At 46.5% G+C, this 20,387-nt stretch overlaps 1 protein-coding gene across 1 annotated transcript; it reads left to right on the top strand.

Moving 5' to 3' along the window:
* The first annotated feature begins 2,896 nt into the window (after positions 1-2,896).
* ASB13 (ankyrin repeat and SOCS box containing 13) lies at positions 2,897-19,513 on the top strand. The gene is made up of 6 exons (XM_053405086.1): positions 2,897-3,076; positions 10,339-10,526; positions 12,142-12,292; positions 16,162-16,296; positions 17,360-17,551; positions 18,660-19,513. Exons 1-6 carry the CDS (start codon positions 3,034-3,036, stop codon positions 18,785-18,787), a joined length of 837 nt encoding a protein of 278 aa, XP_053261061.1. The 5' UTR covers positions 2,897-3,033; the 3' UTR covers positions 18,788-19,513.
* The last annotated feature ends 874 nt before the right edge of the window (positions 19,514-20,387 follow it).

Raw genomic sequence — 20,387 nt, forward strand, 5'->3', positions numbered from 1 at the left:
GGGGGCCGGTCCACTGTCCCTCAGACCTTGTGGGGGACCGGGTTATATTTTGGGGAAATAAATGAACGAATTTTTATACCCAGAGATGCATTTTTAATAAAAGCACACATTCTACTCGTGAAAACACCAGGCAGGCCCCACAAATAACCCAGAGGTGCATTTTCAATAAAAGCACACATTCTACTCATATAAAAACACGCTGATTCATGGACCATCCGGGGGCCGGATTTAGAAGGCGATTGGGCCGGATCCGGCCCCCGAGCCTTAGTTTGCCTACTCATTTGCAAGGGTGACAACAAACGCAGCAGAGAAGACATGCAGCCTTGCCTCCCGAATTTGCAATTGTATATTTTTTGGGGACCTACCGCCCCACATCTTTGCCATCGTAAGAATAATTATACTGGCCCACCGTACAGGGTTGTTGTAATCCACACCGACCCCAAAATCAACAAAAGGGGATTGTTAAAACTGAATCACATTTACGGGGTGCCCCAGTCCTCAAGTTACTCTGTCTACCACTATTCCTTCCCTGCCCCATGGGATAGAGGAATAATAACCCTAGATTGGATATTTACAGGGTTGTCATAATAAACTGCACTCTTGACATGCTCTCCCCACATACACACCTTGGAACTGGAACCACAGGCTGGAGGACATTGCAGGGTTAGACTCAATTTCCCTTGGGTCTCCAAGTGATGCTAAGGAATCATTTTTTTTTACAGACCTCGTTAGCACTTCCTTAATGGCATTTAGGGGCTGCACCTGGTTTGGTTAACTGGCTCACATGCAGCCTGAATGAACTGCACCAATAAACAGCAGCCTGTATGGAAATAGGTGGTTTATTTGCAACAGGTGTCTTTATAATCAACAGCCCCCCCCCCCACAAAATGTGTACATTTGAAGATTATTCAGCTACTAATCCACTTTCCTCACGCAGTGGTACCTTGGTTCTCAAACGCCTTAGTTCCCAAACGCCAGTAACCCGGAAGAAAGTGTTCCGGTTTTCAAACGTTTTTCGGAAGCTGAACGTCCGATGTGGCTGTCGGCTATTGTTTCTGAGGCGCCTGCAGCAATCAGAAGCTGAGCCTCGATTTTCGAACATTTCAGAAGTCAAACGGACTTCCGGAACAGATTAAGTTTGGCGCTTTTGTTTCTGCTATTTATTTTGCGCTTTTGTTTTTGAGGCTTTTTCGGTTCATTTGTTTTTGTGACTGTGTGGAACCCAGTTCAACTACTGATTGATTGATTGTGCGACTGCGGAAATGGATTAAAAAAAAAACCCCATCCAATGACTATCATCAGTGCAGGTAAGAAAATAATAATAATTTTTATTTTTATCATCTACAATACTGTCTTATTTGTTTTATAGTACAGTACATTGTTTATTGCTTTCATTTTATGGATCAATGGCCTCGTTAGATAGTGAAATTCATGTTAAATTGCTATTTTCGGGGTTGTTTTTAAAAGTCTGGAACGGATTAATCCGTTTTGCATGACTTTCTATGGCGAAGCATGCCTTGGTTTTGGAACGGACTTCTGGATTGGATTAAGTTTGAGAACCAAGGTACCACTGGGTTCAGTTCTGATCATATTTGTTTCAATATAGGTCATAGTTGCAACATCCATTTAAAGCACTGAAGAAACCAGAGGCCTTTCTCCTGGGCATAGTCGGCCAATTGGTGCCAAAGAAGGATAGAACTTTCTTTATGTATGCTACCACAGCAGCAAGAATACTCATCGCAAAGTACTAGAAGACACAAGATTTACCCACTTTGGAAGAATGGCAGATGAAGGTGATGGACTATATGGGATTGGCAGAAATGACTGGCAGAATCCGAGACCAGGGAGAAGAGTTGGTGGAAGAAGATTGGAAGAAATTTAAAGACTATTTACAGAAACACTGTAAAATTAACGAATGTTAAAATGATGCTGGAAGGACCTAAGTGGACTTAGTAATAAGATCAGTAAGAGTACGAAAAAATGGTGGGACAATTGGTTAAGGTATAAAGTTGTAAATTCGATGAAAATCAACCTAAATGTTATAATGAAAAAGGGGTAAGGATATGCTGAACTAATGTTATGACTGGGAATACAAAAAAGGGAGGCGTGAGGAGGTCAAAGAAATAAGTGAATGAGAATTTTGAAAAAATGAGAAAATTGAGTTGGTTTTTAATTTTTAATTTTTTTCTCTTCTTTTTTTCTGTTGTTATGTGTTTGAGTGTTTTTTCTTCTTTTTGATGTATTTTCTGTGGTTTTTCTGTTTTTGTATGCATTTTTTTCGGTTATGATTATTCTTTGCTTTATTTGTGAAAATTTTAATAAATCTCTATAAAAAAATAAAATAAAGCACTATGACAACACTCCCGGACTCTTCCAAGGAATTATGGGAGCTGTAGTTTGTTAAGGGGGCTGAGAGTTGTTAAGAGACCCCCTACTACCTTCAGAGAACTACAATTCCCAGAGTTCCCTGGGAAGGATTGAACGTTGACAGTTATGGTTCAGAGCCGAATCTTCCTTCTTAAATTGTGGATGTCAGCAGCCAAATCCAGATCGCGATATTCTGAATTCATTGCACCGAGGATTATTAACGGGATATATCGTTCCTGCCACGTATCCATGCAGCAAAACCTGCACGTTGGAAGGCAGAGCAACGCATTTGGGGAAGAAATAAAGACAATGCGTCTAAGAAACAAACAAAAAAGGGGGGAAATCGGATTATTCGACCAGAGGAAGCCACAGCCTGCCCAGAGCCGCGGGCGCGCGCTTGCAAAATCCCATTTCCCCCCCCCCTGCAGTATTACATAAGGACCGGCGTCCCGGGAGCTGCGCGCGGAACTACAACTCCCAGCATCCTTTGCGACACCTCTCCCGGCTGACGTCGGATCCCCACCCCCATGTCGCTGGAGCACCATCATAAACAACAGAAAAGAGGGACCCAGGAGTGCCTGGGAGCTCCTCCTCCTCCCCCCGCCTCCCTCCTCCTCCTCCTCCTTTCTGGGTGCTGCTGGGAGTTGTAGTTTGGGCTCAGGAAGTATGGAGAGGACCATGGCTAGCAGCTCGGTGCTGGGCGAGATTGGTGAGTGGGAGCTGGGGAGGGGGGTGAGGGACTGAAGGAGGAAGGGGTGGGGGGCTGGAAATGTAGGGAGGGAGGGGGGCATGTTTTTGGGGAGCCTGGATGGGGAGGGGGGAAGCTGGTGCCCCCCCATCCCCTCTCCATCAGAAGCAGCTTGGGTACCACTGGGACTTCGCCTTCTCAGGTTGCTAGTCCATTGCGCATCAAGCTTAAAATGTATGGATGCATAACTTGGGTGATTTGATCGATGGCTTGAGTTTGCTCATACCATCTGCCTTTTTCCCACAAGAGGCTGCGCCCAAGGCAACTTAACAGCAAACGTCACAATTCAGAGCCTTAGAAATACATAATAGGTGAAATAAGGTAAAGGGACCCTGACCCATAGCTGTCAACTTACAGATTTGAAAATAAGGGACCAGCAGCCTTGAAAATGAGGGATCAGCAGCCGAAATAAGGGATTTTGCTATTGTAAAGAGTTACATACATTGGTAGGATTGACAGATGCTGTCAATCCGGCATGAGGCAGTTGCGGCACCGCCCTTCTGCGTCCCTCCCCATCCCCTCGTCTTCCTCCTCCCTCAGGCCACCTCCTCAGCTGCCACCACCGCTGCCTCTAGGCTCTTGCGTGGGCAAGAGTTTCTCTCCCTCCCCCACCCCCTCGGGCAGGGAAGGGCCGATGGAACTCCTCGCGCCAGGACGACGGCGCCAGCGTGCGCTCTCTCTCGTGGCGGAGAACCAGAGCAGCACATGGCAACGCCATTTACCTTCCCGCCAGAGCGGTACCTATTTATCTACTTGCACTTTGACGTGCTTTTGAACTGCTAGGTTGGCAGGAGCAGGGAATGAGCAACGGAAGCTCACCCCGTCATTGCGGGGATTCGAACCGCCGACCTTCTGATCGGCAAGTCCTAGGCTCTGTGGTTTAACCCACAGCACCACCCGCGTCCAGTATGTGAAATAATAATAATAATAAATAATTTTATTTATACCCCACCCTCCCCGGCCAGAGCCGGGCTCAGGGCGGCTAACACCACTAAAATTACAGTAAAATTGTAATGGGGGGGGGCAATTTAAAATACAGGTTAAAATGCAATTTAAAATGCAGCCTCATTTTAAAAGGAGCCCATAGATCAAAACCATAAGGGGAGGGAGGAAACATAAGGGTCAGACTGAGTCTGAACCAAAGGCCAGGCGGAACAGCTTCGTCTTGCAGGCCCTGCGGAAAGATGTCAAGTCCTGCAGGGCCCTGGTCTCTTTTGACAGAGCGTTCCACCAAGTCGGGGCCAGTACTGAAAAGGCCCCAGCCCTAGTTGAGACCAATCTAACCACCTTGCAACCCGGGACCTCCTAAATGTTGTCTTTTGTGGACCTTAAGGTCCTCCGCGGGGCATACCAGAAATTTGGAACACGCCAGTAAATTTAAAAGATGGCAAAAAGCAACGATTCGGGAAACGCAGAAGAAATTCAGTATCACACACACACAAAATCTAGGCTTATGTCCACAAATGCAAAGCAATACAGGAGCTAACCATCAGTCAAATTTCTGTGACTGGTTTTGCTGCACTCTGAGGAGCCTGGCTTAAAGACATCTCCGAAGGGGGGCGTATGTTTGCAGCCCAGTTGTCAATGAACCGGTGAATTAGCTGAGATTTCATTTCTCACCAGCTTAGATCATCTAATGAGTTAAATATTTTCCCAGCTGACCATTGAAACAAGCTTATGAGACGTTAGGTGTCCCACAAGCAGAGAAATCTATGCCCAACAACTGTTGTTAAGTTCCGGACTCAGGTTCTGAGAAGCTACAATGGAAAGTTTTAGTTGCTTAAAGTAACGTTACACAAGTGTAGATCTAGGTGTAGGGTATTCGAGAAATCAAACAGTCCTTGATTTTTAAGCTCTGGAAACCAGTGATGGGGGAGAGGAAGGAATAGAAATATGTCTGTGTGTGTATGTACATATATTTGTATATATATTTTTGTGTGTGTGCAATTTATTTTCCTATTTAATAGACATATGCTGTCCTTTGGTCAATACTGTCAGCTCTTGTTGGGAAGAGATGTCCAGCTCTGCAGAAATCGTTGGGGCTTCTAATTATTCATTTCCTTCCTGTATTTATATTTTCAAGGAAAACCGTCAAAGTGGTTCGCCTCGCACGAAAACTAAAAAAAGTAAAACAACCCAGAATAAAACATTGCAGTAGAAAGTCAGATATAAAGTCTGCCTTCAAAACAACGTAATTGACAGGGGAGTCACAGGTTAAAAATTTCAAAACGTTTTTCAAAGGGAGTCAGGCTGCAGAAGGGGCATTTAACGCAGCAAAGTTCCCCCCCCCCCGAAAATTGCCTTGAAAGAAAACGTTACTAAAGGAAGCTAGATATAAAATGCACGAGAGAATAAAATAGTATGTGGACAGGCTGCTTGGATGAGTGAAGCCAACCACCTGTCTCCTGGATCCTTGCTCATCCTGGCTTATAAAAGCTAGCCGGGAAGGACTGGGCGATGGGCTTCGTGGGGTGGTGAATGCTTCCCTCCGTGAGGGAGCCTTCCCAGACCCGCTGAAAGAGGCGGTTATTAAACCGCTTCTTAAAAAACCATCTTTAGATGCGGCCACGATGGCCAACTATCGCCCAGTCTCAAATCTTCCATTCTTGGGCAAGGTGATCGAGCGAGTGGTTGCTGAACAACTCCAGGCACGCCTGGAAGAAGCGGACCATTTGGATCCCTTCCAGTCGGGATTCAGGCCTCATCATGGGACTGAAACTGCCTTGGTCGCACTGGTTGATGATCTCCGGCGGGCTAGGGACAAAGGTGAGAGCTGTTTCCTAGTTCTGCTGGATCTCTCAGCGGCGTTTGATACCATCGACCATAACATCCTTCTGGACCGTCTTGAGGGGCTGGGAGCTGGGGGCACTGTCATACAGTGGTTCCGCTCCTTCCTCCTGGGCCGTGTTCAGAAAGTGGTGGGGGGGTGAGTGTTCAGACCCCTGGGCTCTCACTTGTGGGCTGCCTCAGGGTTCTGTCCTCTCCCCCATGCTTTTCAACATTTACATGCAGCCGCTGGGAGAGATCATCAGGAGGTTTGGGCTGGGTGTTCATCAGTATGCGGATGATGCCCAGCTCTACCTCTCTTTTAAATCAGAACCAGTGAAGGCGGTGAAGGTCCTGTGTGAGTGTCTGGAGGCGGTTGGAGGATGGATGGCGGCTAACAGATTGAGGTTGAATCCTGACAAGACAGAAGTACTGTTTTTGGGGGACAGGAGGCGGGCAGGTGTGGAGGATTCCCTGGTCCTGAATGGGGTAATTGTGCCCCTGAAGGACCAGGTGCGTAGCCTGGGAGTCATTTTGGACTCACAGCTGTCCATGGAGGCACAGGTGAAATCTGTATCCAGGGCAGCTGTTTACCAGCTCCATCTGGTACGTAGGCTGAGACCCTATCTGCCTGCAGACTGTCTCGCCAGAGTGGTGCATGCTCTGGTTATCTCCCGCTTGGACTACTGCAATGCACTCTACGTGGGGCTACCTTTGAAGGTGACTCGGAAACTACAACTAATCCAGAATGCGGCAGCTAGACTGGTGACTGGGAGTGGCTGCCGAGACCATATAACACCGGTCTTGAAAGACCTACATTGGCTCCCAGTACGTTTCCGAGCACAATTCAAAGTGTTGGTGCTGACCTTTAAAGCCCTAAACGGCCTCGGTCCAGTATATCTGAAGGAGCGTCTCCTCCCCCATCGTTCTGCCCGGACGCTGAGGTCCAGTTCCGAGGGCCTTCTGGTGGTTCCCTCACTGCGAGAGGCCAAGTTACAGGGAACCAGGCAGAGGGCCTTCTCGGTAGTGGCGCCTGCCCTGTGGAACGCCCTCCCATCAGATGTCAAAGCAATAAACAACTACCTGACATTCAGAAGACATCTGAAGGCAGCCCTGTTCAGGGAAGTTTTTAATATGTGACATTTTAGTGTATTTTTCATCTTTGTTGGAAGCCGCCCAGAGTGGCTGGGGAACTCAGCCAGATGGGCGGGGTACAAATAATAAATTATTATTATTATTATTATTATTATTATTATTATTATTATTATTATTATTTTATAGTATCATAAGCACTTGAGTCAATTAAGCCTATTGAACACAGCAGAGCTTAAGGGTAAAGGGACCCCTGACTGTTAGGTCCAGTCGTGGCCGACTCTGGGGTTGTGGCGCTCATCTCGCTTTACTGTACTGGCGTACAGCTTCCGGGTCATGTGGCCAGCATGACTAAGCCGCTTCTGGCGAACCAGAGCAGCACACGGAAACGCTGTTTACCTTCCCGCCAGAGCAGTACCTACTTATCTACTTGCACTGGTGTGCTTTCGAACTGCTAGGTTGGCAGGAGCAGGGACCAAGCAACGGGAGCTCACCCCGTCACGGGAATTCAAACCGCTGACCTTCTGATCAGCAAGCCCTAGGCTCTGTGGTTTAACCCACAGCACCATCCGCGTCCTTACTTCTGAGTAAACGTGCATTGGTCAGGTTGCTTAAGTGCTTAACTTGGGTGGGATCGAGGCCTGGGTTTCTCCCATGCCAGATAGGCGACCAGAGCTGGGAAACATTGAATTTCCCTGGCTAACTTTCTTATACCCTTTGCCCTTCCTGAAGTTAAGGACAGAGCAAGAATCCTCATGGGGTGAGTCCAATGGGTGCTGTTAGGGTCAAAGTTTCGTATGTTGCATCCCTAAATCACACTTCACTTCTAGGTAAAATCTAGAGGAATCCATTGTTAATCATTTACTGATTTTTTGTTTTTTTGCGTGTTAAACATTAGTTTTGCAATAGCACGTTATATATAACTCACCCAATAGCTCCAGTGTAGCCCTGGTTTTTTGGGTATTTGGGTTCACTGACACAGGAAGGAATCACCTTTTAAGCCTACAGGCAATATGCACAAGTGTTAAATGGTCGTTATTTTAACGCATTTTCAAGCCATGTATCAACTTCCATATATGAGAAATTAAGAAATATTCTAAATCATCATTTACATACCCTCCAACATTTCTCCAATGAAAATAGGGAACACCCTATTCAATAATAATAATAATAATAATAATAATAATAATAATAATAATACTTTATTATTTATACCCTGCCCATCTCACTGAGTTGCCCCAGTCACTCTGTGCGACGTCCAACATATATATTTTTGAAATGTGCAAGGGAAGGGATGATGTACAATACCTTCAACAGATAAATGGAAGGGAAGAAAATTGTAGCTGTAAACTACAGAGAAAAAGGCAGAATATAATAATGATGGTGGAAACTGAGAATTACAGTGGTGCCTCGCAAGACGAAATTAATCCGTTCCGCGTGTCTCTTCGTCTTGCGGTTTTTCCGTCTTGCGAAGCACGGCTATTAGTGCTTAGCGGCTATTAGCGGCTTAGCGGCTATTAATGGCTTAGCAGCTTTAAGAAAAAGGAAACAAACTCACAAGAACTCGCAAGACGTTTTGTCTTGCGAAGCAACCCCATAGGGAAATTCGTCTTGCGGAACAACTCAAAAAACGGAAAACCCTTTCGTCTAGTGAGTTTTTCGTCTTGCGAGGCATTCGTCTTGCGGGGCACCACTGTATCAGGAACACAGCAGAGAGTAAATCCTATTAAACTCAGTGGGACATAATTCTGGGTAAAAAAGCTTCCTATTGCAGCGTAAGGCTGTCCAGCCTTTACCCAGATCCCTGGGAGTAAGCTCCATTGAATACTGTGGGGATTACTTCTGAGTAGACAGCGTAAGGCTCCGTTTACAATAAAGGAATAAACATTCCCTGTGTTTCCTAAGAAATGGCTGGCTGCGGAAGCATTGCAATTCGTTTTTTTTAGGTGGATTGGTGACATTTTCCTTCAGAATTACAGGAAGGCCTTCTTAGTCTGTCAGTTTTGCCATTTCTTTCATTAGGAGCAGGGATTTTATTTTCAGCAGAAACGGGACTCTGTTTTTGCACCCAAAACTCCACTTTTAATTGATCTCCAAGAGGTGGAGGGGAGGAAAAAAGGAAAGGCAGGAGATTGCGGGATCAAATCATAAACTGGGATGGCTCCTGTCATTCTGGGACTGCCCCTGGAAAACCTGGACGTTTGCAAGGTATGGACTGCCGGATGATGCCTTGAATGTGACCCTCTCGTGATTTCAAGGGACCAAAATAGTTTTCCTAGAATCCGTGCAGCCTTGAGCTTCTGCTTTTTCTTGCAACACCTCTTCTCTGCTCCCTTGCTGTTTCAACACCCCGTTCCCAGGAAATAATAATAATAATAATAATAATAATAATAATAATAATAATATTTATTATTTATACCCCACCCATCTGGCTGGGTTTCCCCAACCACTCTGGGCGGCTTCCAATCGAATATTAAAAACAATACAGCATCATACATTAAAAACTTCCCTAAACAGGGCAGCCTTCAGTTGTCTTTTAAAAGTAAAATAGTTGTTTATTGCCTTGACATCTGGTGGGAGGGTGTTCCACAGGGCAGGCGCTACCACCGAGAAGGCCCTCTGCCTGGTTCCCTGTAACCTCAGTTCTCGCAGGGAGGGAACCGCCAGAAGGCCCTCGGAGCTGGACCTCAGTGTCTGGACTGAACGATGGGAGTGCAGACGCTCCTTCGGGTATACAGGACCGAGGCCGTTTAGGGCTTTAAAGGTCAGCACCAACACTTTGAATTGTGCTCGGAAACGTACTGGGAGCCAATGCAGATCTCTCAGGACCGGTGTTATGTGGTCTCAGCGGTCGCTCCCAGTCACCAGTCTAGCTGCCGCATTCTGTATTAGTTGTAGTTTCCGGGTCACCTTCAAAGGTAGCCCCACGTAGAGCTCATTGCAGTAGTCCAAGCAGGAAATAACCAGAGCATGGACCAGTCCGGCGAGACAGTCTGCAGGCAGGTAGGGTCTCATCCTGCGTACCAGATGGAGCTGGTAAACAGCTGCCCTGGACACAGAATTGACCTGTGCCTCCATGGACAGCTGTGAGTCCAAAATGACTCCCAGGCTGCGCACCTGGTCCTTCAGGGGCACAGTTACCCCATTCAGGACCAGGGAGTCCTCCACACCCGCCCGCCTCCTGTCTTGTCAGGATTCAACCTCAATCTGTTAGCCGCCATCTATCCTCCAACCGCCTCCAGACACTCACACAGGACCTTCACTGCCTCTAATATACCATCTATACATCATTTTCACCATATTCTCTTTCAAAGCATTACAGGCTGTAAATTTTATTCTTTCTTTCAACAACCTTGCCTTTGCAGGGTTTTGGGTGGACAGGACGCCGGTTCATGAGGCGGCCAGGAGAGGGGAGATCCTCCAGCTGCAGGAGCTCATTGCCAACGGCGCCTGCGTCAACCTGGTCACGTACGATTCCATCACGCCGTTGCACGAAGCCAGCTTGCGCGGACAGACGCAGTGCGTGCAAATGCTCCTAGCTGCGGGAGCCCAGGTTTGTAGCTCAGGGAACCCCACTTTGTGCAGGGGGGCCCAGCAGGTGCCTTCATTATCCAGTGGTCCCTTGGTTCTCAAACTTAATCCGTTCCGGGAGTCTGTTCCAAAACCAAAGCATTCCAAAACCAAGGCGCGCTTTCCCATAGAAAGTCATGCAAAGCAGATTAATCCGTTCCAGATTTTTAAAAAACAACCCCTAAAACAGCAATTAAACATTAATTTTACTATCTAACGAGGCCATTGATCCATAAAATGAAAGCAATAATTAATGTGCTGTACAGTGGTACCTCGGGTTAAGAACTTACTTTGTTCCAGAGGTCCGTTCTTAACCTGAAACTGTTCTTAACCTGAAGCACCATTTTAGCTAATGGGGCCTTCTGCTGCTGCCACACAATTTCTGTTCTCATCCTGAAGCAAAGTTCTTAACCCAAGGTACTATTTCTGGGTTAGCGGAGTCTGTAACCTGAAGCGTCTGTAACCCAAGGTACCACTGTACTATAAAATAAAGAAGACAGTATTGTAGATGATAAAAAATAACATTATTATTTTTTCTTACCTGCACTGATGATAGCCATTGTTCGGATGGGGGGCCTTTATCCATTTCTGCAGTCACTCGATCAATCAATCAATCAATCAGTAGCTGAACCGGGTCCCACACAGTCACAAAAACAAATTAACCAAAAAAGCCTCAAAAACAAAAACGCAAGATAAATAGCAAAAACAAAGGCACCAAACTTAATCCATTCCGGAAGTCCGTTTGACTTCTGAAATGTTTGAAAACCAAGGCGCAGCTTCTGATTGGTGCAGGCGCCCCGGAAACAATACAGTGGTACCCCGCTAGATGAATGCCCCGCTAAACGAAAAATGCGCAAGACGAAAGGGCTTTCCGATATTTTTTCCGCTTCGCAAGACGAATTTTTCTATGGGGCTGTCTCGCAAAACGAATTTTTTTCCGTGGTCTCCCTTTTTTTTTTTTTTGCCTTTTCTGAAAGGCGCTAAGCTGCTTATCTGTAAATTGCCGCTTATCCGCTAAGCCGCTAAAAGCCGCTAAGCCGCTTATCTGTCAGCTGATAAGCGGTACTCCGCAAGACGAAAATCCCTGCAAGACGAAGGCACCCGCAGAACAGATTATTTTCGTTTTGCAGGGCACCACTGTAGCCGACAGCCGCATCAGATGTTTGGCTTCTGAAAAACGTTCAAAAACCGGAACACTTTCTTCCAGGTTTTTGGCGTTTGAGAACCAAGGTGTTTGAGAACCAAGGTACCACTGTACACCTTTGGGCATCAGGCAAAAATGGGGGGTCGTTGGGTCATATTTGCTCTTATTTTTATTATTAGCTTTCCATATTGTAATTTTATGTTGTGAACCACCCTGGGATCTATGGATGTAGGGCAATATCAATTTTTAAAATGATAATAATAATACTGTATTGGCCTGAATATCCATTTTTTTAAAAAAAACAACAATTCATTGATTTTTATCCACCCTGGTTGTGGGTTCAAACCTCACGTTGGGCCAAAAAGATTCCTGCGTCGCAAGGGGTTGGGCTAGATGACCACTGAGGTTCCCCTTCCAACTCGACCATTCTGTGATTTTTGCTACGATCTCGCAGGTGGATGCCCGGAACATAGATGGCAGCACCCCTCTATGTGATGCCTGCGCCTCTGGGAGCATCGACTGTGTGAAAGTGTTGCTCTCGCACGGGGCCAAAGTCAACCCTCCGCTCTACACAGCCTCCCCGCTCCACGAGGCCTGCATGAACGGTAAGCAGGCCTGGATGGAGTGTATTAACTTATGGTCAGTGTGTGTGGTTTGGGAGCTGCACGGTCAGAGAAAAAAACCAATGCTGTCCAGGGTTGTAAAGACTGCGGAGAGAATAATTGGGTGCACTCTTCCCACCTTGGACCAAATCTATGCTTCCAGGTGCCATAAGAAAGCTGCAGGGATAGCGCAGGATAGTGCGCACCCCGGAAATGATCTCTTTCAGCTTCTGCCTTCTGGAGGAAAGTACAGGGTTATAAAGACTAGGACTAGCCGCCTGAGAAACAGCTTTTATCCAAATGCGATTTTGGTTTTAAATACAGTGTAAGGATGCGGGTGGCGCTGTGGGTTAAACCACAGAGCTCAGGGCTTGCTGATCGGAAGGTCAGTGGTTCGAATCCCCACGACGGGGTGAGCTCCCGTTGCTCAGTCCCTGCTCCTGCCCACCTAGCAGTTCGAAAGCACGTCAAAGTGCAAGTAGATAAATAGGTACTGCTCTGGCGGGAAGGTAAACGGTGTTTCCGTGTGCTGCTCTGGTTCTCCAGAAGCGGCTTAGTCATGCTGGCCACACGACCCGGAAGCTGTACACCGGCTCCGTCGGCCAATAAAGCGAGATGAGCGCTGCAACCCCAGAGTCGGCCACAACTGGACCTAATGGTCAGGGGTCCCTTTACCTTTAAGGCAGTCTCTGTGGGAGTATATTGTATTTAATGATGGGGTGTCAGAGTTTTTAGGGGCTAACCAGGCTGGGATAGATGGCTTGTTGGTTTTTGAATGTCTGATGTAGATTTTGTCAATTTTGTTGTTCTGTATGGGACGATGACAATAAAGGTGATCGTATCGTATCGTAAGCCAACAACAGCTTGGGGCAGAGTTCAACTTGTGGGGTGTGATCCATGAGAGGCAGTCAAGTACAACATTCCTTGTTTTCCTAGAGTGGACATGCAAGGGGATGCTTGGTCTAGCCAGTCAAAACTTCCTGTTCCTCCTGGGCTGGAGCACCCTCCCTTTTGCATGTGACTAAAGGTGGGTGTGACCTCACCTGTCCAGGTAACAAAAGGACGAGTCACGCAGCACACCTCTCTTTATTTATTTATTTATTTACGGCTATTAGCCCATAAAATATGTACAAACATAAAAACACAGAGACATAAAAACCGATATATCCGACCACAGAAGGTGAACACCACGATGCAAGGGTGGGTCAGTGAGCAGAGCCAAATGACAGCTTGGGGCCAGGAGAGCTCCAAGGGACGGATCACAGAAAAAGGAAAACTGAAGACGAAATCCGACATGCACTCTCATCATAACAGTCCGATTAGTTTTGATGTTGTTGTTGTTTTTTGGTGGTTTTTGAGTGTGAGATAACCGCATTCAGGAATCTTGCCACCTGCAGAGTTACAGAAGGATCTGTATCCTGCAAAAGCAGTGCGGCGTGTGACTCAACAGGCCTGCCAACCAAGCGCAATAAAGCAGGACCCAGGAATTTAGTCCTGGCTATGCTATGTAGGGGACAGTTGAACATTATATGTGAAAGAGATTCAACAGTTTCCCCGTCACACACGCATAGCGGAGACACCAAACCCTTGGAAAATCTGTGGCTCAGCTGGTTCGATGGAAGGACATTGAACCTTGCACGAATAAATGCAAGTCGGTGTGGTACTGATGAAAGAGATGACATGTATGATGGAAGGCCAAGTGGTGGGGTTATTCCGTGATACCTGGGGGAGCAGACACCCCCACCCCTGGCGAGGTTGTGTTGATTTTCAATGTCCGCTAATCTTTGCTCAATAAGGCTTTTGGCTGAGCATAAGTTCATCTTTAAGGAGTCCGCTGGGGAAATTCCAATGCTCAGAAGTTTGGCATGGATTTTTCCTACCCACGGATTGACAAAGACGTCCCGCCAGAGGCACTGAAAAAGGTAATGGTCGGGAAGCCTATGCCAGCTGGACAGCCAATAGCCAAAGACTCGCTTCCAGATGACAGTCTCCAATGATGCAATCCTTAACTCCAGACGTATGGCTGCGTTGCTCACACACATGGGGAGTTTCAGAAGGCGACGGAGAAACTGATTCTGCAATGTCCCCAGCGATGTTAAATTGGACCCTGGGGCCCAGAGCGGGGCAGCATAACAGAGGGTGGAAACCACTTTTGCGTGGTATACCTTCAATGCAGAAGGGATGTGAGAGGCACACCTCTCTCTTTTTCACTTCCTTCTTCGTTTGACCAGCTTTCAGCTAGGACTGCTCTGCTAGCTCTCAGCTGGCAGAAGCACTGGGATTATTCCCCCATATGGGGTAGATCCACAGGTACACATTTGCAACTAAGTCTGCCTTCAGGCATCCAACTGTGAACCGATGTGAGTCAACTTCTTTTATTGACTTTGAATAAGATTGTGGTGTCTTCATCCTTTTAAGAGGAATTAAAGGGAACTGACCAGGAACGTACAGTTCAATTTGAGACAGACTGAATTGTGTCATAGTGAGAGGCTCACACGAGCCTGCAACCAACTCTCTGCTGTGCATGTAAAAAGGGGAATGTAAACTCTGCTAATGAATAAGACTGTGGTGTCTTTATTCTTTTAAGAGGGATTCGAAGGAACTTGCCAGGAACGTACAATTCAATCTGAGACAGACTGAATTGTATAATAGTGAGAGGCTCACACGAGCCTGCAACCAGCTCTCTACTGTGCATGTAAAAGGGGAATGTAAACTCTGCTAAATAAAGAAACTTGTGAGTACAAGTTAGGAAGGATATGAATAAACAATATTTCCTCTCCTGCCACCCTGAACATTCCCACACAACTGCCTGAGCGGGTCTGCAATTGCTCCGAGGGTTACTTTGAACACGGTTGCTACACGGCCTATTTCAACTGGTTTTGCCTGGATTCTAGCCACGCCAACACTGGCCAGCCCAGATTCCCAGCTTTGATTTTGTTTTTAAAAAAGCAAGTTTCTAGTCCCTGTTGAGCCCCACATTCTCTTTTGTGAACCACTTTGAAGTTTTCTGCAATCAAGCAGTCTATGGGAGAAAAGGCGGTACAGTGGTACCTCGGGTTACAGACGCTTCAGGTTACAGACTCCACTAACCCAGAAATAATACCTCGGGTTAAGAACTTTGCTTCAGGATGAGAACAGAAATCGTGCTCTGGTGGTGCAGCAGTAGCGGGAGGCCCCATTAGCTAAAGTGGTGCTTCAGGTTAAGAACAGTTTCAGGTTAAGTATGGACCTCCGGAATGAATTAAGTACTTAACCCGAGGTACCACTGTATATAAATTGAAATAATAATAATAATAATAATAATAATAATAATAATAATAATAATAATATTTTTTTTTTAATGGAAATACCTAACATGTGGGATGAGGTGGGAGAGGTTTGTTCTTGTTTTCGTTATGTCTTGTTTTGGTTTGTTCTTGTTTTCGTTATGTATTTTGAGTTGTTGTTTTTTTTATCTTGGTGTTTTTTCCATGTTGTGAACCGCCCTGAGACCTACGAGTTAAGGACAGTATACAAAATGAATGAATGAATGATAACAGAAACAAACAAATAAATAAGGCAAAACATGCCAGCACTGTCCTGGCCAATAGTTTTGCGAAATACTAGCCTGCTCCCACCCCCCTTTCGGTGTTCTTAGCCAATGAGTGAAGTTACAGCTGTGACTGGCATTTACAGAAACAAGAGATCGCTCAGTCCGTGGGGCTGTCCCTTACCCTTATTCTCAGGGCTGTGGGTTCGAGTCGCACCCTGGGCATAAAGATTCTTGCATTGCAGGGGTGTGTGTGGACTAGACGTCTATGATTCCCCACCTTGTTCCTGACAACCTTCGAAGTTCTCCATTGAGTTACCGTCCTCTGTTCTTTTTTTTAAAGGCAGCGCTGAGTGCGTGCGTCTCCTTATTGATGTCGGTGCCAACCTGGAAGCTCACGATTGTCACTTTGGGACGCCTTTGCACGTGGCGTGCGCTAGAGAGCATCTGGACTGCGTGAAGATACTGCTCAACGCAGGTGTGGGGGGGGGGACGTGGGCTAGCCCCCACTTCGCCAGTCTTTTTGCTTGTTTTTTAAAAATCATTTTTATTAATTTTCCAATAGGAACATCCAAATAATCTATCCAATCATAACAATCCAATTAAAATTAAAAAAACTAAAATTTAAAAAAGACCAAATTATAATCCAAATTATAATTATTAATTTTTCGGAGCTCCCCACGGTCTGGACCTCTGAAGCATATCTCCACATCTCAGTCCTAACTCTTCTCGTTGTTTCCATATTTTCCACATCTGATTTTAACACTTTCACTTCCCCATTCTTTTATTATTATTATTTTTTATTGGTTTTCCAAATTTCTTAAAACATAAACAACAAAAAAGAAAAAACATTACTATATAAAAAACAAACATGCAAACATTTATCCTAACCATTATAATATTTTTATTACCATTGTTAAATGACTTCCTCAAATCCCTACAGCTGTGTTTCCATATAACTCATTGTAGCAGTTTTCCAATACTAATTTCAAATCAATTTAACATCTTTCTTTCTTACCCTATTCACTCGTATCCATGGTATTATTAAATTTAAAACATTTAACCCCTATGCCAATATGGTACTCACAAATGACTCTACTTAGGTTATCCTAGAATATTTTGCTAAATAGTCCTTAAATTTCTTCCATTCTTCTTGGTAGTCCTCCTCCTGTTCGCGGGTTCTACCGGTTAGGTCGGCCAGCTCCAGAAAATCCATCATCTTCATTTGCCATTCCTCCACTGTTGGTATTTCTTGTAATTCACTTTGCCATTCTTTTTTGGCCTGTTTTACAATCCAAAGCCTGTGCCCCTTTTTGCACTGTAGACCAGAGTTTCCCAAACTTGTTTCTCCAGCTGTTTTTGGACTACAACTCCCATCATCCCTGACCACTGGCCCTACTAGCTTAGGGATGATGGGAGTTGTAGTCCAACAACATCTGGGGACCCGCAGGTTGAGAACCGCTGCTTTAGGCAAAGGTTCGAGTTCCGCGCGGAGGCAGCAAGCAACTCTTCCTCCAACCTGACAGCTTTGTTGTCGCCAGGGGCCAACGTCAACGCGGCCAAGCTGCACGAGACGGCCCTCCACCACGCCGCCAAGGTGAAGAATGCCGATCTGGTGGAGATGCTGGTGGAGTTCGGGGGGAACGTTTACGCCAGGGACAACCGGGGAAAGAAGCCTTCCGACTATGCCTGGAGGAGCAGCCAGGCCGCCAAGTGCTTTGAGCATTTCGAAAGTGAGTGGGGTCTTGTCGCTGCCCCCTGTTGGCGGGTTGCGGCACCTTTGTCATCTTGCATTGACGATGCCTTCCTAGGCTGTGTGCCCCTGTTTCTTGAAGACGCACTGCTAATACAGTCATAAGGAACGCGGGTGGCGCTGTGGGTTAAACCACAGAGCCTAGGACTTTCTGATCAGAAGGTCGGCGGTTCGAATCCCCGCGACGGGGTGAGTTCCCGTTGCTTGGTCCCTGCTCCTGCCCACCCAGCAGTTCGAAAGCATGTCAAAGTGCAAGTAGATAAATAGGTACCGCTCTGGCAGGAAGGTAAACGGCGTTTCCATGCACTGCTCTGGTTCGCCAGAAGCGGCTTAGTCATGCTGGCCACATGACCCGGAAGCTGTACGCCGGCTCCCTTGGCCAATAAAGCGAGATGAGTGCCGCAACCCCAGAGTCGTCCGCGACTGGACCTAACAGGCAGGGGTCCTTTAATATAGTCATACCTCAGGTTACAGCCGCTTCAGGTTGCGTTTTTTCAGGTTACCCGGAAGTACCAGAATGGGTTACTTCTGGTTTTTTGGTGGTTGTGCATGCACAGAAGCGCTAAATCGCTCTTTGTGCATGCTCAGAAATGCCGAATCACAACCTGCATGTGCACAGACCCAGCGCTGCGAGCTGCGGACGCTGTGGGTTGCGAACATGCCTCCTGCACGGATCACGGTTCGCAACCCGATGCGTCCACTGTATATCTGAATTTTGTGTTGCAGTTCTCCAGCCAAACAACTTTTACAAAATATGCATGCTTTCAGTGGGGGTGGGGGAGTACATAAAAAGTACAAAAAAGGAGGAATTGCTTGCAGGAATCTATGCATTAGTCAAAGCTGCAGTCGAAAATGTGTTTCTTGGGAGAAATTTGCACTAAAATGCGGAATAATTTCCGTAAGCTTTATTTTTGCTTTTAAAAAAATCGCAAATTGCTGCAGAAATATGGAGAATGGAATTTAAGAGTGGAAGAATTAGAAGCGGAGAGAATTTAGAATTGACCGATCTTTTCCGTCCTTATTTGTCCCAATGGGTTTGTAGAGCTCTGAAGTGACAATTGCGATTTCTTCCTTCCTTCCCGCTCCAGAAACGCCTCTGAGTTTGTCCCAGCTCTGCCGACTCAGCCTGAGACGCGCCGTCGGTCAGCCAGCCTTGGAGAAGATCGCCCAGCTCCACATCCCCGCCAGATTAATCAGATTCCTCTCCTACCAGTGATAATTAGCGCAGAGGAGCCGCTGGAGGACAGCACCGAGTCAATCTCGTGCGAGGAAGCTCTGGCGGTCCTGCTAATCTCATACAAAAAACAGAAAGAAAACGGCTTTAACGGGTGTAAATACTATTTATGAGACTTCCGTAGTTTAAAATCTGACGCGTTGTCCGGCTGTTCCCCTAACAATGGTTTGAGTTGAGTTGCTTTTTTTTTCTGAGCACGCAAGATATTTTGCACAACCGCCAGTCATCCCTGCAGCAAATTTGCAGGGGCTCCAATCACAAGGCTCCAATTGCGGGTGCGAGCGGAGAGGCTGTCGTCCTTGCTTCACGATGGGTGCAAACTTTGAAGCGGAGTTCATTTTCGTGGGTCAGAAACGCGGATCGTTGGGACCCTTGAGACGTTGATGGACTCTCAAATCCCAGCGTCAAGGATGCTTCAGAGGGAAGGCTCTCCTGGCACCATCATTTCCAATAATAATAATAATAATAATAATAATAATAATAATAATAATAATTTATTATTTGTACCCTGCCCATCTGGCTGGGTTTCCCCAGCCACTCTGGGCGGCTTCCAACAAAGATAAAAAATACATTAAAATATCACATATTAAAAACTTCCCTGAACAGGGCTGCCTTCAGATGTCTTCTAAATGTCAGGTAGTTGTTTATTTCCTTGACATCTGATGGGAGGGCGTTCCACAGGGCGGGTGCCACTACCGAGAAGGCCCTCTGCCTGGTTCCCTGTAACCTCACGGCGAGGGAACTGCCAGAAGGCCCTCGGAGCTGGACCTCAGCGTCCAAGCTGAACAATGGGAGTGGAGATGCTCCTTCAGGTATACTGGGCCCAGGACGTTTAGGGCTTCAAGGTCAGCATCAACACTTTGAATTGTGCTTGGAAATGTACTGGGAGCCAATGTAGGTCTTTCAAGAACGGTGTTATGTGGTCCCAGCGGCCACTCCCAGTCACCAGTCTAGCTGCCGCATTCTGGATTAGTTGTAGTTTCCGGGTCACCTTCAAAGGTAGCCCCACGTAGAGCACATGCAGTAGTAACATCCCTTCTGATATCTGAAGATGGCCATCGTATCTCTTCCCAGTTTCCTCTTTTCCAGGCCAAACATACCCAACTCCCTCGACCATTCTTCATCAGGCTCAGTTTTCAGACCCTTGATCATCTTGGTCACCTTCCCCTCTGCACACCTTCCAGCTTGTCGATATCCTTCTTAAACTAAGGTGCCCAGAACTGGACACAGTATTCCAGGCAGGGTTTGATCAAGGCAGATTTATTTGGTACTCTGATTTCCCTTGATCTGCACACTGACTTTTGTTTTCTTTCATTCTGGCTTTAATGTATGCATCCACACGTTTACCTGTTGCGAGTTGCTTTGAGTTACCTTGGTAAAAAACAAAAAGCGACCGATAAATTTAATAAATAGGTAAAGGTAAAGGTACCCCTGCCCGTACGGGCCAGTCTTGACAGACTCTAGGGTTGTGCGCCCATCTCACTCAAGAGGCCGGGGGCCAGCGCTGTCCGGAGACACTTCCAGGTCACGTGGCCAGTGTGACATCGCTGCTCTGGCGAGCCAGAGCCGCACACGGAAACGC

The sequence above is a fragment of the Podarcis raffonei genome, chromosome 10, assembly GCF_027172205.1.
Source record: "Podarcis raffonei isolate rPodRaf1 chromosome 10, rPodRaf1.pri, whole genome shotgun sequence".
NCBI lineage: Eukaryota > Metazoa > Chordata > Lepidosauria > Squamata > Lacertidae > Podarcis > Podarcis raffonei.